Consider the following 13,857-nt stretch of genomic DNA (forward strand, 5'->3'; position numbering starts at 1 on the left):
TGATTTATCATAGCATTGATACGTAGCAACAAAAGGCATTGAAGGTTTGGTTCTCCAGGTGCTTTGGGCTTGTTCCCAGAATGCCTGATCACTGGCCATGCTAGCTGGAGCTTCTAGGATATGGAAGTCCAAAACTTCTAGAGGACGAAGATGGAGAGGGATCCAGATGGGGAGACCCAACACACATTGTGGCCAATGGTCTGGTGAGGTAGGAGCTTCTCTCCCTGTCGCTTAATACTTCCCCATGGAATAGCCTAAAGGTCAGAGCCTGGTTCCCAACACATCTGCCCAGCCAGAGGAAAGGGAAGGAAATCCCAAAACCGAGTTTGGAACAGTTTTTATTTGTCAAAAAGGGGGCTCTGGGTGGGGCTCATCACCAGCGCTCCGGGGACTCAGCCGCTGCTCTGCTTGGCTGCCAGTCTCTTGTCTCTCTCTTCAGCAATGGTGAGGCGGATTCCCTTCCCACGAGGCAGGGAGATCCAAGGCTTGTTACCCTAGAGCAATCGAGAGGAGAGGGTTACAGGAAAAGGTCATTATGGGAGCCCAAAGACCCCTCTCTCCTATTTTCACCCAAGCAGAGCTAGATGACACTCAGCTCCACTCTTGTTCTGGGGGTTGAGCCAAAATAACCACAGGAGGAGAGCCTAAAGGAAGCCCCACTCAGGGTCCAACCCTACACATGCCCACCGGGCAAGGCATCCACAATGAGCTCCTGTTTGCTCGAATTAAGCACAGATAGGACTATTAATCTTTTAAAAAATACATTTTTAATGGAGCTGTAATCACCTATTCATATTATCACTTTCAAAATGCATATTATTGGATTTTAAAGTATGACTAACAAAGAAAACACACAGAAAGGAAAGAGACCATAAACTGACCCATTTCCAAAAACACAGTATCTCGAATTGTGGGATTACATATAAAGGACTGCCTTGATATCTAGTGGAATGTAGGGTTCATAAACATTCTGGGTGGTTTGTATCTGAAATTTACAGTATAACTAAAATCAGAAGACAGAATTTTGCAACCCTTTGCCAGGCAGATTCCACAAATGGCTGCCCACATCTACCTTCTACACAGAACAGGCCATAAAAGGTGGAAAGGGATTCTCCCCCCAAAATTGCACCAATTTGCCCCCCTGAACATCCCAAGAACATTTCCCACACCCCACAAATAGCCCCAATTACCTTGCCAATAACAAAGATGTTGGCCAGCCGGGTGGCAAAGCTGTTGCCATTGGCATCCTTCACATGGACAACATCAAAGGAGCCGGGATGCCTCTCCCGATTGGTGATAACACCGATACGCCCCAAGTTAGCCCCGCCAGTCACCATGCACAAGTTGCCTGAGGTGGGACAGAGAGGGGAGAAAAGATCAGAAGAGCCAAGTGGCCAGCCAAAGCCAAAGGTCCAGCCGACCAGTGAAGCCACAGCCCCTCGCTTGCAAGGGTGGTTTCCGGGGAGAGCCAATGCATCTAGCCTGGGGATTGTGCCGGTACCTGTATCAAACTTGATGAAATCTGTGATCTTGCCCGTCTCTAAGTCAATCTGGATAGTGTCGTTCACCTTGATGAGAGGATCTGGGTAGCGGATGGTCCGGGCGTCGTGTGTGACAAGGTGGGGAATGCCCTTGGTTCCCACAAAGATCTTCCTAACCTTGCACAGCTTGTACTGGAAACAGAGGGAAGGGGGGAGATAAAGAAAGGGAACTCCAAGCAGGGCCTTGGGGAAGAAAATCTGGTCGCCAGGCAGCATCCATCCCTGCCTGACAGTCATGAGTCTTTCCCCATTCTGAGCCTGGGAGGCTAACTACTTGGGACCTGGCAAATGGAAGATAGTGAACTCCAGAGCCCTGCATTTGCCTTTGGAGAAGGCTCAAGTGAACAAACTCCCATCACAAGTAAGTGCATCCCCAGAACTGCCAACAAGCTCATCTTTCCTATATTCTCCCTCCCATAGATTTAGGAACAAACTCACCCCCTCTTGGCCTATCTTTAGGGAGGGAAAGGAACATGCCCCAAGTTCATACTTTCGGCAGGGGATCAGACTGCTGCGGCCACCAGCTCTGCCACTTAAGGGCAGTCAAGCCAGCTCTGAGCGCTGCCAAGGCCAGACCGCTCCACTCCTCATGCTAAAAGCCACAATTCTCTTCAATAACCTTCCGCTGCACTGAGACTTCAGGGAGCAGCTGTCAGCTCCAACTCCTCAACAACACATCAGGCACATATTTTGTTTGCCAGACCTCAGTCGGTCAACCAAATGGCCCTGGCTTTGTAACTCCCAACTCTCCCTCTTGGCTCAAGTGAGACTGCATTGCCCCACAATCCCCAAGGGACTAACCTTGGCCTCTTCTGGCGTGATTCGGTGAACAGCAAACCGGCCCTTGGTGTCATAGACGAGGCGGAAGTGTTCACCCGTCTTCTCAATGCTGATCACATCTGATAAGAAGAATATAGTGGTTAGAATCAGTGTAGGGCATGCGCTCCCTGTGCCCCCATTCCTGTCTTCAAGAAGAGGCCAGGCTCTGTGAGCTTTTACATGGCACACCTTCAGAAGGGCCCAAGAGCACACTATGCCAGTGAAAGGACTGATGCAAACCGCCGGCCAGAACAAGCTGCACAATGGCAGGCGCTTGCCCAGAAGAAATGAAAGCAAACCATGCAGACTCCTGTAGCTGACTGGTGCGGCTATTAGAGCTGTGCAGTACCCTCACCCTTGCCTGCTTCCCACCATGGGAAACAAAACCCAGACCCTTGCTGAAACTTCCAGACATGCTTTTCAAAGCAAGAAAAAAGTTACACTACTAAGCAGACAGTTCTGTGGCGGAAATAAAGCTCTGAAAACCTTTTTTGGCCATGATGGATGGGAAATTTCAGGACCCACCATTTTCAAAAGTAACTGTTCCAAGCTCTTGCCATAATAACACAGTTGGTATTTTACACAGTATGTACTGGCCCTTCTACCCATTAACAGCACGAATCCATGCTGCTACCACTGGAAGCCCCATAAAAACCACCAAGAGGATCTTGGTCAGGCTACACTAGTCACTCTTTTCAGGACACAGCAGACAGCAAGAAATAGCCATACATAAGCATGCGCACACACACAAGAGACTATGTCAGCCCAAGGATGAGCACCACCCCCAGGAAATAATCCTCATCCAGCTGCCCCATTAAGAGTCCAGCGCCTGTCCTATACACCGCATGCCCAGAAAGGTGCCCCCCTCTCTGCTCACCCATGAAGCCAGCAGGGTAGGTGATGTCCGTGCGGACTTTGCCGTCTATTTTGATAAACCGCTGCATGCAGATCTTCTTCACCTCATCACCAGTCAGGGCATACTTCAGCCTGTTCCTGAGGAAGATGATGAGTGGCAGGCATTCCCTCAGTTTGTGGGGTCCTGTGGACGGTCGGGGTGCCTAGAAAACCCAAGCGGGTCACAAGGAAGGCATTACGCTCCAGGAAAGCTACCACAGACAAGAAAGTAGGGCCAAAGCTACTAGGCCCTTCGCAGGGGTCCCCTTTAAAGTAAAACAGGCAGCAGTCCTATGCCCCAAGAATGATGCTCCAAGCACAGCCACAGCGGGCATTCAGAGATTACGCTCTCTTCATGTTTTGCCCTATAACAGGCCACCCATAAATAGGATAGTAGCTGCAAGCGCCTCTGCTCCCTGCTTGGCCCAGGCTGCTTTTGGAGACTGTAAGCACAAAGCCCTCATCCTGACCAGGACTCTCTTTCTGCTCTGCTTGGGAATACATCTTCCTAAACCCACTTCTGCTACACTTATGAGGCAGTTGGCACGACCTCCCCCCACAAACAGGCCCTGCCACAAATCTGAAGAAGGCACAAATGTTCGTAATCCATCCCATTTCCCACCCCCAGAGAAAACAGCCAATACATGGCCCTATATGTACAGAAAGGGTGACCCAAAAGCCAACACTGCATTCCCATTAACTAGGAACACAACCATGCAATTGATCTGGAACAGGGACCATTGCTCCTGTATCTAGAATAGGTCCAACAAAGGTCCTTACTCTGTTTCTCCCAAGTGGGCATGGAACAGCTTTATTTCGTAGAATCACAGAGTCGGAAGAGATCCAAAAAAGGGCCCTGATCCAGTCCAAGCCCATTCTGCCATGAAGGAACTCACAAAGGATCCTGACACATGGCCATCTGCCCAATGGCAGCGTCCAGGCAGAAAGGACGGCCCAAGTGGGCCACGTACCCACGCCTGGCCCTTTCCAGAGGGACGCAACATGGCGCCACCGGATTTGAGCCCCTTTCGGAAGCGTTTCGAAGCGTGACGCCCGGCGTACTTACAAAGACCCCCGTCAGTTTGTCCAGCATCCAATGCTTTGGAGCCGCAACACGCTTCAGGTGCTTCTTGGGTCCACGAGCCTAAAATAAAATGGGTGCAAAGGGACATGCGTTACGCACATTTGCTCTGCGTGGAAGAAAGTAAGGATTATGGATACAAGAACCCTTTTAATCAACAAAAGGTGCCCGTTTTGGATATACACGCGTCCCTCCATATTTGCTGGGGTTAGGGCACATGACCCCCGTGAACATGGGGAAACCGCAAGTAACAAAAAGACCACTTTTTTACCTGAGAGAACGCCTCTCTAGGAATCTCTAGGTCGTCCAGCGCATCTCTATGGTCAATGTCCAACAGAACTGCCCTGGAGGAGCCACAAAGGCCCAGCAGAATGTTCTCTCTAGGAATCTCTAGGTCCTCCAGCTCAACTTTTTGTTAAAGTTGGCCATAGAGTTGAGCTGGAGGACTTAGATTTTCCCAGAGAGGAAACCTGTGAATAATCTGATCTGTAAATATGGAGGGATGAGTATATTTCTGCACAGTCCCCAAAACGTCCTGAAAGTGGTGCAGAGACCCCGGGAGAAGAGCGCACTGTGCTCTTATGGGGCTTCTGCCAGAACTCCATTTCCCCTTATTTTATGCATATACAAACCAACCGAACTCCGCCTGAGACAAAGGGGCAAGTGCTTACTATCTGGATCCATATGCCTACTCCTCTCATCCTATTCGCTTGGCAGTGCCACGTATCCGCATTGGCCACAGAGGCATTGCCGTCCCACTTCGGCTGCTCTGCCATTGAAACCCAGGGATACGATGCCGCCATCTCAGGGTTTCTGAGTCAGGGTTTGCCTGAAGGAAGGCAGCGGAGGAGGAGGATCCCGTTTCCTGCAAAGGCCCAGCCAGAGGAGCCCCGGGGAGCCCCCGACCCACGAAGAAGCCGAACCCGGAGGAGGGAACCGGGCCCCAGAACTCCTGCCCAGGGCAGCCCCCTTCTTCCTCCCGCCATCATCCTCCCGGCCCGAGGCCCGCCGCCCGCATCCCCTCCTTGGCGCCCCGATCGCCCTTCCCCGGCCATATCGCGGCCTCCCGTCGGACGAGGCTCCCCCGCTCCTCCCGGCCAAGAGCGGGCCTCCTGGGCGCCGCCGCCCCCGAGGATGGCGAGGGATTCCCGGCGAGGAAAAGCCCCTGCCGCGTACTCACCATGGCTGCGCTCCGCAGGGAAAGGGAGGCCGCTTCCGCTCCCCGCCGGATATCCGGTCCCAGGGGTGGGAGGGGCCTGTCTCCGCTGGCGCGCAGCACACAACAGCGCCACCTGCCGGCCGGCGGAACCAGGAATGGCGATGGGGGAGCCTGGCTGCTGTGCGGCTCGCGTCCTCCTGTCCCCGGACGCCTCGGCCTCCAAGGCGCCCTCCTGACAGAGGCAGACAGGGTTCCTGACGCCAGGCTGGAGCTTCAGAGTTACTTTTGGGGACTACAGCTGCCAAGCAAGGCTACCAAAAGAGCAACTGCCCCTCAGCCTCTGGGGACCATCCCTTATAGATCTGTGTTTTGCGGTGGAAGCAGCCTGAGGAAGCGGGCAAAGCCAAAACTGACTGAGCCCAGAACTGATGATGGGAAAGAACTGGAGTCTGGGATGATGATGAAGAGGAGGAGGAGGAGGAGGAGGTCAGGAACCATGTGCAAAACCAGGCAGCAAATATATCAAACACTTTATTGTTCAAGGCAAACAGCTTTCCAAAACAGCCTCCTTCCAGGCAGCAAAAGAGGCAGGGACGTTGCTCCCCGCTCCCTCCAACTGTACAATTGCCCCCCAACCTCCTAACAGCTGATCCCAAAGGAGGAGGCGACCAGTTAGACCGAAAGAGCCAAGCCCTCTTCAGATGCATCAGAACCAGAGAACCAACTCCTTCAGAAAAACAGAAACATCGGCAGCGGTGGTTGGTCCGTAGGTCACAGAGATCTCCCCGAGGATCACGGCCAGCAACATCAGGAGCCCCAACGTGGCTCTTTCTTCAGATCCCCCCAGCAGCCCCTGACTGCTCCATCGTGACACTTTCTGGTCCATGAGGCGTTTGGCACGGATGGAGACAGGGCCGGCTACGCCACGTGCTTCAGGTTTCCTGCAAACAGAACAACTCTCACAAAGGCGTCCTTTTCCTGGAGGGCTGGGGAGGTGGTCCTGGCCCTCTGCCCTTCTTCCCCCCTCAGCCACAACCCAATCCCTGGACGACGCCAGAAACACTCAGGGGGTGGTCAAAAGGGCGAAGGGACCAGGATGATAACAAACTGAGTATGTATGGCAATACGGTATTCAGCCTCTTGTCCCACCTTCTTGCGCTTGGACATTGCAACCTGGCCGAAGGAGGGAAAAGGTGGCCATGGTTCTGCCCTTCCCAACATCTCACCTTTCACACAGCTGAGGATTTCTTGGATTCTCTTTGGTTCGTTGCGATCCGGTCTGCAACTTGGCGTGATTTCCAAGACATAATCTGGGCCATATTCTGTGAAGAACTGAAAAAGAAGCAGTAGAAAGTCATGGAGAGGCAAAATAGAGGCAAGGCACCTCTGGAGCCACAGGGAAGGGAAGGGAAAGGGATGAATCCTGATGCCTCCCTGTCCCATCTAAGTCTGTGACTTTCAATCCAAAGTGCCTTGCTCTCACTCTGTTGCTGTGACTAAAACAATTCCTTTCTGGCGCAGAGGCTCTGTTTCTCTCTGCCTCTCATCCCTTCACCTCCACAACTTTCCTATGTGTACAAGCCCATTTCCACCAAAGAGGAGCAAGACCTTGTGTTACTAGCAGAAGCAATTAAAGCAGGGATGGGGCAAGTACCCCAGAGGAAGGAAAATGGCCTTTGGAGCTTAGCTCTTGTTCTCCAAAATGGGGAGGGATGTTCAAGGCCTTACCTCGTGATCTGGGATCTCTGAGGATAACGTTCTCCCGAGAATGACTGCTGTCAAATATGTCCAGCACCTGGCTGTGTTAGCAAGATGGTAGCCCCCTGTCTCCAGGAACAAATGATCATCAAGTTCAGAAGAAGAAAAAAGGGTCAAAAAGAGAAGGAAGAAGGAAGGAGAAAGAGAGAGAGAGAGAGAAGGAGAGGTGAATTCAAGGAGCATATAGCACTTGTTCCAGATCCTGCCCAACTGGGCAAAGGGCTAGAGCGATGGCACCAGGAAGCCAAAACGGCTCCAAGAAACTTGGGTTGGTTCACTGACCCAACAGTCAAGGGTTGCAGGTGGCCACAAAAGAGGAATAAAATAAGAGGATCCAGGGAAATTCCCCATTGGACCGGGACCAATAACATTGCAATGTGCTCCACTGCTCTTCCGAGCAGCGCCTCTTCCTCCTCAGGCACTCACCTCCTCCCAGAATGAGGGTCGGGAGCTGCCATTGCAAGACGTATCTCAGGCATTTGCCAATCCCTTCGGGGGTCAGGTTGAATGAGCACATGGGATCCCCAGCGATGGTGTCTGCCCCCAACTGTAGGACTACGGCTTCAGGGCTGAACGCCACATAGACCTCCTTCAGCACCCTACAGAATATTTTGGGGAGGGAGGGAGACCATGAGAGATGCCATAGAGGACACTACATCCTCCAAACCCACATACACCCCTCATCCCCCTGAGCTCCACACTGCACACCAGGTTTCCTGCTACAGTGAATGATGCCTAGGCTATATCTGGGCATAGTAAGAACCCCAGTCTGGTTTTGTTCTTGGGGAGCAGAGCACCTCAGTTCCACATAAAGAGAAGTTGGAAAAAGCACAGAGGGCCTCTTGTATATTGCCAAGTGAAGTTAGCCTCATGACTGGCAGGAGCACAGGCAGCTAGGCTTGCATATTATGTGAGAAAAAACAAGGGAAAATGATGCCACTGGGAATCAAAGGTTGTTTTATGTTGGGAACCAGCCTCCAATAGAGCAACTGAAAGGTTGGGAGCCAGACACAGCCACTGCCTCCCCTTTACGCAGAACAGAGCAGTGTCCCAAATAATAATCATTTTAAAAAAGCAAAGAACACTCCAGATGCTGAAGAGTGGAGCTGAGACACAGTCAAAGAGGTTTCAGATTTCCTCTTTCCTTGGGATGTGAGGGATTCTGATGCATCATGCAAGCCATGCTCCTAACTCTGCTGTCGGGAAGCATTCCCTGCCTATTGCTGCTGCAGACCTTTCCTCAGCACAAAGTCTGGGGAAGTGCCAAAGCCTTAGGCCCAGTTTTAGCAGCTCACCTGGAGGAAGGGCAAAGAGGCCTATATGCACAGTGCAAGGCAACACTCCCTATTCAGGTCAAGGATGGAGTGCTAGCCCCGGCAGGTGGGGCAGAAGTCCCAGGGCCCCCGAGAGTGCAGAAGAGGGCAAGGCCAGTGAGTGGAAGGAAGGAAGACCCTTCTCCCAAATGATCCATGGCCCCATGGGAGGATGGGCGCCAACTGGGACTGCCAAGGGAAATGCTTACGTCTCACAGATCTGGTAGTATCGCTCGTCCTGGATGCCGTCCTGGATGGGCACATTGACGCTGTAGTAGCGCCCCTTCCCCAGGCCCACGTCCGTCACGTCTCCCGTTCCTGAGCAAGAGGCACAAAGGCGAATTTGAGAGGCATGAACCAGGCAGGAGCTTCCTCTGAGAGAAGAGCAGGACTTGCCAAGGGTCACCCAGTGAGTTTCCATGGCAGAGCGGGGATTCAAACCCTGGTCTCTCAGAATCCCAGTCCAATACTCCAACCACAATACCATGATGGCTCTCAAAGTTTTGGTGATCGTATTCTGGGGGTTTTTTGTCCAGATTTATTCAGAGGGGGGTTGCTCTTGCCTTCCTCTGAGAGTGACTTGCCCAAGATCACCCACTGATTTTTCATGGCTGAGTTAGGATGGAAACCCTTGTCTCCCAGAGTATTGTTCCAGCACTTAAACCACTACACCACACTTGCTCAGGCCATACTCCTTACCTGGGAAAAATCCGGGTGAAAATTTATGCAGAGACACCGTCATGACTTTGGGGGTGAAGCTAAAGGCATCTTCTACACCTGTTAGAAGGAGGGTAAGAGAAAGTAAAAGGCAATGATCATCCCCCTCTCAACACAGTCACTTCAGCCACTCCGGTGAGATGGCAGTCCATCGCAGAAGGGAAGGGAGCTCAGCTAGACAGGACTGAAAGTTGGCTCAACGGAACATCTGTCTTTAGCCAAGAGAGAGCCAGGCTCTAGACTGGGATCTGATAGAAGAATTTGAGGTGACAGTGGGAAAAGCAGGAACTGCAGTAGATTTAGAACAGAGAGTTGGGACATGGAAGGTATGACCCAGCAGCCATCCTTTTCCAGTCCCAAGCTTCTATAGCCCTGTGGCTTAGAAAACTTGGAAGTAAATTAGAATATGGAAGGGGTCCCCCTGAAAAGGTGTAAGACAGACCCAGCCAGGGGCTGGCATATGACTAGAACACACCACCAAAGTCTGGAGAAGAAGTGGCTGTACTTAAAAGTCAATGTCCTGCTGTCATGGAACCATGGTTTTGTGTTCAAATGTTGAAACAGATTTTCCACGCAACTTCCTTCCAAAACAGGGAGGGAAAATGGATGCTTCCCCCTCTATAGCATCCTCCAAATTTCAAAGACTGACTCCCCCACAATATATATATATACAGATATGAACATATACCTTTCTAGACGAATCAGAAGGACCCTTACCGTCCCCATGATGCAAATCAAGGTCGATGTAGAGAACACGGTCAAACTTCTTGCGCAGCTGTAAGATGCCCAGGACAGCATCGTTCAGGTAACAGAAACCAGAAGCTTCATCTCTGCAAACGCACATGAAGGGTGGGACTTAAGAAGCTGCTCTACGCACCCTGAGACTTTTCACCAGCAGACAACTACCTTTCTGTTTAGACGGGCTTTTGGTCTGTCACTGGAGAGCCAGAAGGGCCTTTTAATGGGCATCCTCTACTTTTATGCTTTAAATGTATTTTAAAATATTTTAAAAATATTTTAACTGATTGCTGATTTAATGTTCTTTTTTACTTTTGCACCATATGCTGTTTTTACTGCACTCTGTTTTAACCCACACTGCAAGCCAACTTGGGTCCCTAATTAATTAATTAATACTGGATGGGGGGTTTCTGTGAGATGAAGCACCCCCAAGTAACTTTTTCAAACTCTGTGCCTCCTCCTCAGTATCCCTCTGCCCCATAGCTTTGCTTTTCCTCCTCCAGTGCCTCTCCCAGCCTCTCCTTTTCTTCCTCCACATCTGCAGTTATCCCACTATGCGCAACACAGACAGACACCTGGCCAAGTCCCTGCCCCTGGATATGATGAGAAGGCACCCCCTTACTTCTTGGCGTGATGCCAGCCTCCTGGCCAGTTGATGGCCACCTTGCACTTGCCATCCACCAAGCACCGGGCGGCTGTGATGGTGGCTCCCCCCACGGCCGCCGCATAGTCAAAGATCCCTTCTGTGGTTGGGCAGTCATAGCCTGGAGAGATCGAAAGGAAATAGGGATTTTGTGTGTGGGGTGGGGATAGGACGAGAGCCCCCCCAAAGACCCCCAACTCAAACAGCCTTGACTCATAATTGGAGAGGATGAGCAACAGCACCCAGAGTGGGCAGGCTTTTGGCAGGCTGCCCTGCCAGCCTGGCACAGGGTCTCTCCTCTCAACAGCCTCACATGGACCATCTCCTTACCCAGTCCATATTCTCCAGATTCCGGATGGTCATCGTCGCCCTCTTCGCTGACCTTCTGCAGATGCTGCAAGTAGCCATCGGTATGGAAGGTGGCCATCTCCTCCATGGAAGCCACTTTGGGCTGGACAATCCTGGGAAGACCAAGGGAACGGCATGTGAGCCAGGGCCAGTGCTGGCAGAGCAGACATGGTCACTGGCACAGAAGAGCAGGCATGGTCACTGCCACTTCTGCAGCATCAGCGCAGGGTTGGTCTAGATGGTTCCTGGGTCCCTCCCAATCCTTTGCTTCCCCCAGCCCTGCATGCAATCGGATTAGAACCAGAAGGACTTAGGAAGAATAAGCTCTGCATATAATTAAACTGTGAACTCTATATGACAGCAAACAGACTCCAGAAATCCCTCAGTATTAAGCAGAAAACACAAGGATAGCTGGGCAATAATCCGCCCCAATGGACAGAGGCATTTGTAACTCTCAGGCCCAAAGGACCCAAGAGGGCCGTGGCATGCGGTTCTGACCTGGAGCAATGGATGGAAGCAATGGGAAAAGGCATTCCAGCTCAACATTAGGAGGGACTTCCTGACAGTAAGAGCTGTTAGACAGTGGACCAAGTTCCCTTGGAGGATGGTGGAGTCTCCTTCCTTGGAAGTCTTTAAACAGAGGCTGGGTGGCCATCTGTTAGGGATGCTTTGAGTGTGAGTTCCTGCATGGCAGAAGGGAGCTGGACTTGAAGGCCCTTATGGTCCCTTTGAACTCTATGATCCTATGACCTCCTACCTCATGTGGTTGAGCAGTGAGTAGGCTCTGATCAAGGAATGCACCATGCTGGCCTGTACAAAAGAGAGATTGGAGATCAGCGTCACCCTTGTTGCACTTGCCAGCCCTGCGCACGCTCCGCTTGCCACACAAACACACCTCTACAGCCATGCCTTGTAAAAACAAACCCCACCAAGACTCAAAGGGGCTGAAGCTGTCCCTCTGCACCAACGGCAGTCAAGAGAAAGGAAGCGGGTTTGCTCTGCGCTGCAGAGGAGGGCTGCGGATGGCAGCCCAGGGAGAGAGGGGCTTTTGGAGAAGGCTGGGCTGACTTAGGCTTCATCCATTCTTATTAGCTAGGATCCTCAGAGCCACCGCCCCGACCCCACTGCAGTTGCCACGGCTGTGTCCTCTGGGATCCTGGGAATTGTAGTCTTAAAGGTGGGCCGCCCCAGGGCCCTTCCGCCCCACACAGCCCCAGCCCCTTCGTTTGCTTATGCATCTACTGCATTTACACCCGGCTCTTCAGACACAAAGGCTCCCAGAGGGGCCTACAGATCCTCAGTCAGACCTTTCCCTGCCCTCCTCAGGCCTACAGTCTAAAGATGCCAGGGCACAAAGGCCAAAGGAAGTGGCACTGACCAGCCACAGCTGCCCAGGCGCCTTCCATCTTCTTGAGGAACCTGGGCTCTGCGTTCAAAGGTATAGCCATGTTAGTCTCTGGGGCCAGTAGAGAGAGAGAGAGAGAGAGAGGTCTTGATCTGTTTCAAACAGTAGAATCTTCCTAAAGTACTGGATTCTAGCGCTGCTGTTTCGATCCTTGTAGCAGCTCAGCTCTGCCTTAACAGAACCATCTGTGTTCGTTTCTAACTGTGTGGCGTTTCTAATGTCGTGAGCGGCTGCCTGGGTCCAGTCTTCTCGGCAGAAGGGCGGGATACGAACAGAGATAACAGCAATAATAGCCACCGCTGGGATGAAGGACTGGGCAGCCACATCCAGTGCTGCCTGGGGCTTGTAGTCGTTCCGGGGAGGCGGGCGGCAGAGGCAGGGGACCCCCGCCCCTCTCCCTGAACTACCAATCCCAGGATGCCCCAGGAGGTTGCCATGGCAGCCGAGGCGCCGGCGGCGAAAGGGAGTGGGCCTCCCTTTCGGAGCCCTGCTGGGGCCCCTTTCCCTCCCAACCACCGCCGGCCTCTCCCTCGGGAGCTCCGGTCCCCCGGATCCCTCTCCTTCTCCTTGCGACCCACCCTCTGGGGCACTTTGCAGAGAGCGTCGCACCGCGCCACGTACTCCGCGCTGAACACGTAGCAGCACTCCGGCGCCGGAAGAAGAGGGACCTCCGCCGCCGCCGCCGCCATTGGCGCCCAGACGGAACGCACGCGCCGCGCCCACAGTTCCACGCCGGGCACTTCCGGTTGGCGCACACTGAACTTCCTGCCGCGAGGCGCCATGGGGGCTGTAGTTCTTTGGCGGGAAGGAGCCTTTGCCTTGCTTTTCCTCTGAGGGGAGGGGGGGGAGGAGGAGGAGGAGGCTGAGGCCTAGGAAAGCTCAGGCCGCCAACTACTACTACTACCACCACTACCATTATTAAACTGTTATCTACAAAGAGCTGTAAATTTCCAGAGAGCTGTACAGAATAATCAAACTGATTAAAATAAATACATAAAAACCTGCAGCAGGAGGCATACGGTCTAGAAACAATAATTAATAATAATAATAATGATAATGATAATCATAATAATATGTATTACTTATACCCCGCTCTTCAGCCACAAAGGCTCTCAGAGCGGCTTACAAATTGTTAATTGGACATTTCCCCGCCCCCAGGCTTACAATTTAAATAAAAACAAGAGCTATTAAACTACTACTACTGTTGTCATTATTATTGTTGTTGTTATTAGGCGTACATTCTAGAAAAAAGTCATTACAAATTAATTAATTAATGAACCTTATTTAGGGTATTTATACCCCGCTCTTCAGCCACAAAGGCTCTTAGAAAGCAGCTTACAAAATATAGTGGTAAAATACGTACTACTTTTATTATTCAATATAATAATAAAATAAAAATAAAATCTATTATTATTATTACCATTTAAATAGAAACAATATA

General features: G+C 51.8%; 2 protein-coding genes across 5 annotated transcripts; both read right to left on the reverse strand.

Annotated features, from left to right (window-relative positions):
• Positions 1–320: 320 nt before the first annotated feature.
• Positions 321–5,590, reverse strand: LOC121936355 (40S ribosomal protein S4). Its single transcript, XM_042478537.1, has 7 exons — positions 5,516–5,590; positions 4,321–4,398; positions 3,238–3,418; positions 2,343–2,440; positions 1,502–1,673; positions 1,191–1,348; positions 321–494 (listed from the first exon to the last, which is right to left on the reverse strand). Exons 1-7 carry the CDS (start codon positions 5,516–5,518, stop codon positions 393–395), a joined length of 792 nt encoding a protein of 263 aa, XP_042334471.1. The 5' UTR covers positions 5,519–5,590; the 3' UTR covers positions 321–392.
• A 422-nt stretch (positions 5,591–6,012) lies between these two features.
• Positions 6,013–13,138, reverse strand: HDAC8 (histone deacetylase 8). Of its 4 annotated transcripts, none has more exons than XM_042478533.1 (11): positions 12,995–13,138; positions 11,769–11,821; positions 10,994–11,124; positions 10,643–10,784; positions 10,000–10,112; positions 9,265–9,342; positions 8,775–8,883; positions 7,679–7,851; positions 7,223–7,317; positions 6,721–6,826; positions 6,013–6,435 (listed from the first exon to the last, which is right to left on the reverse strand). In XM_042478533.1, exons 1-11 carry the CDS (start codon positions 13,103–13,105, stop codon positions 6,413–6,415), a joined length of 1,134 nt encoding a protein of 377 aa, XP_042334467.1. In that variant the 5' UTR covers positions 13,106–13,138; the 3' UTR covers positions 6,013–6,412. The 4 variants fall into 4 exon arrangements, 3 of the variants coding, with proteins under 3 accessions (XP_042334467.1, XP_042334468.1, XP_042334469.1); XM_042478534.1 differs by having other exon boundaries at positions 13,038–13,133; XM_042478535.1 differs by lacking the exon at positions 12,995–13,138 and adding an exon at positions 12,390–12,413.
• Between the last annotated feature and the right edge of the window lie 719 nt (positions 13,139–13,857).

Source organism: Sceloporus undulatus, chromosome 7 (assembly GCF_019175285.1).
Source record: "Sceloporus undulatus isolate JIND9_A2432 ecotype Alabama chromosome 7, SceUnd_v1.1, whole genome shotgun sequence".
NCBI lineage: Eukaryota > Metazoa > Chordata > Lepidosauria > Squamata > Phrynosomatidae > Sceloporus > Sceloporus undulatus.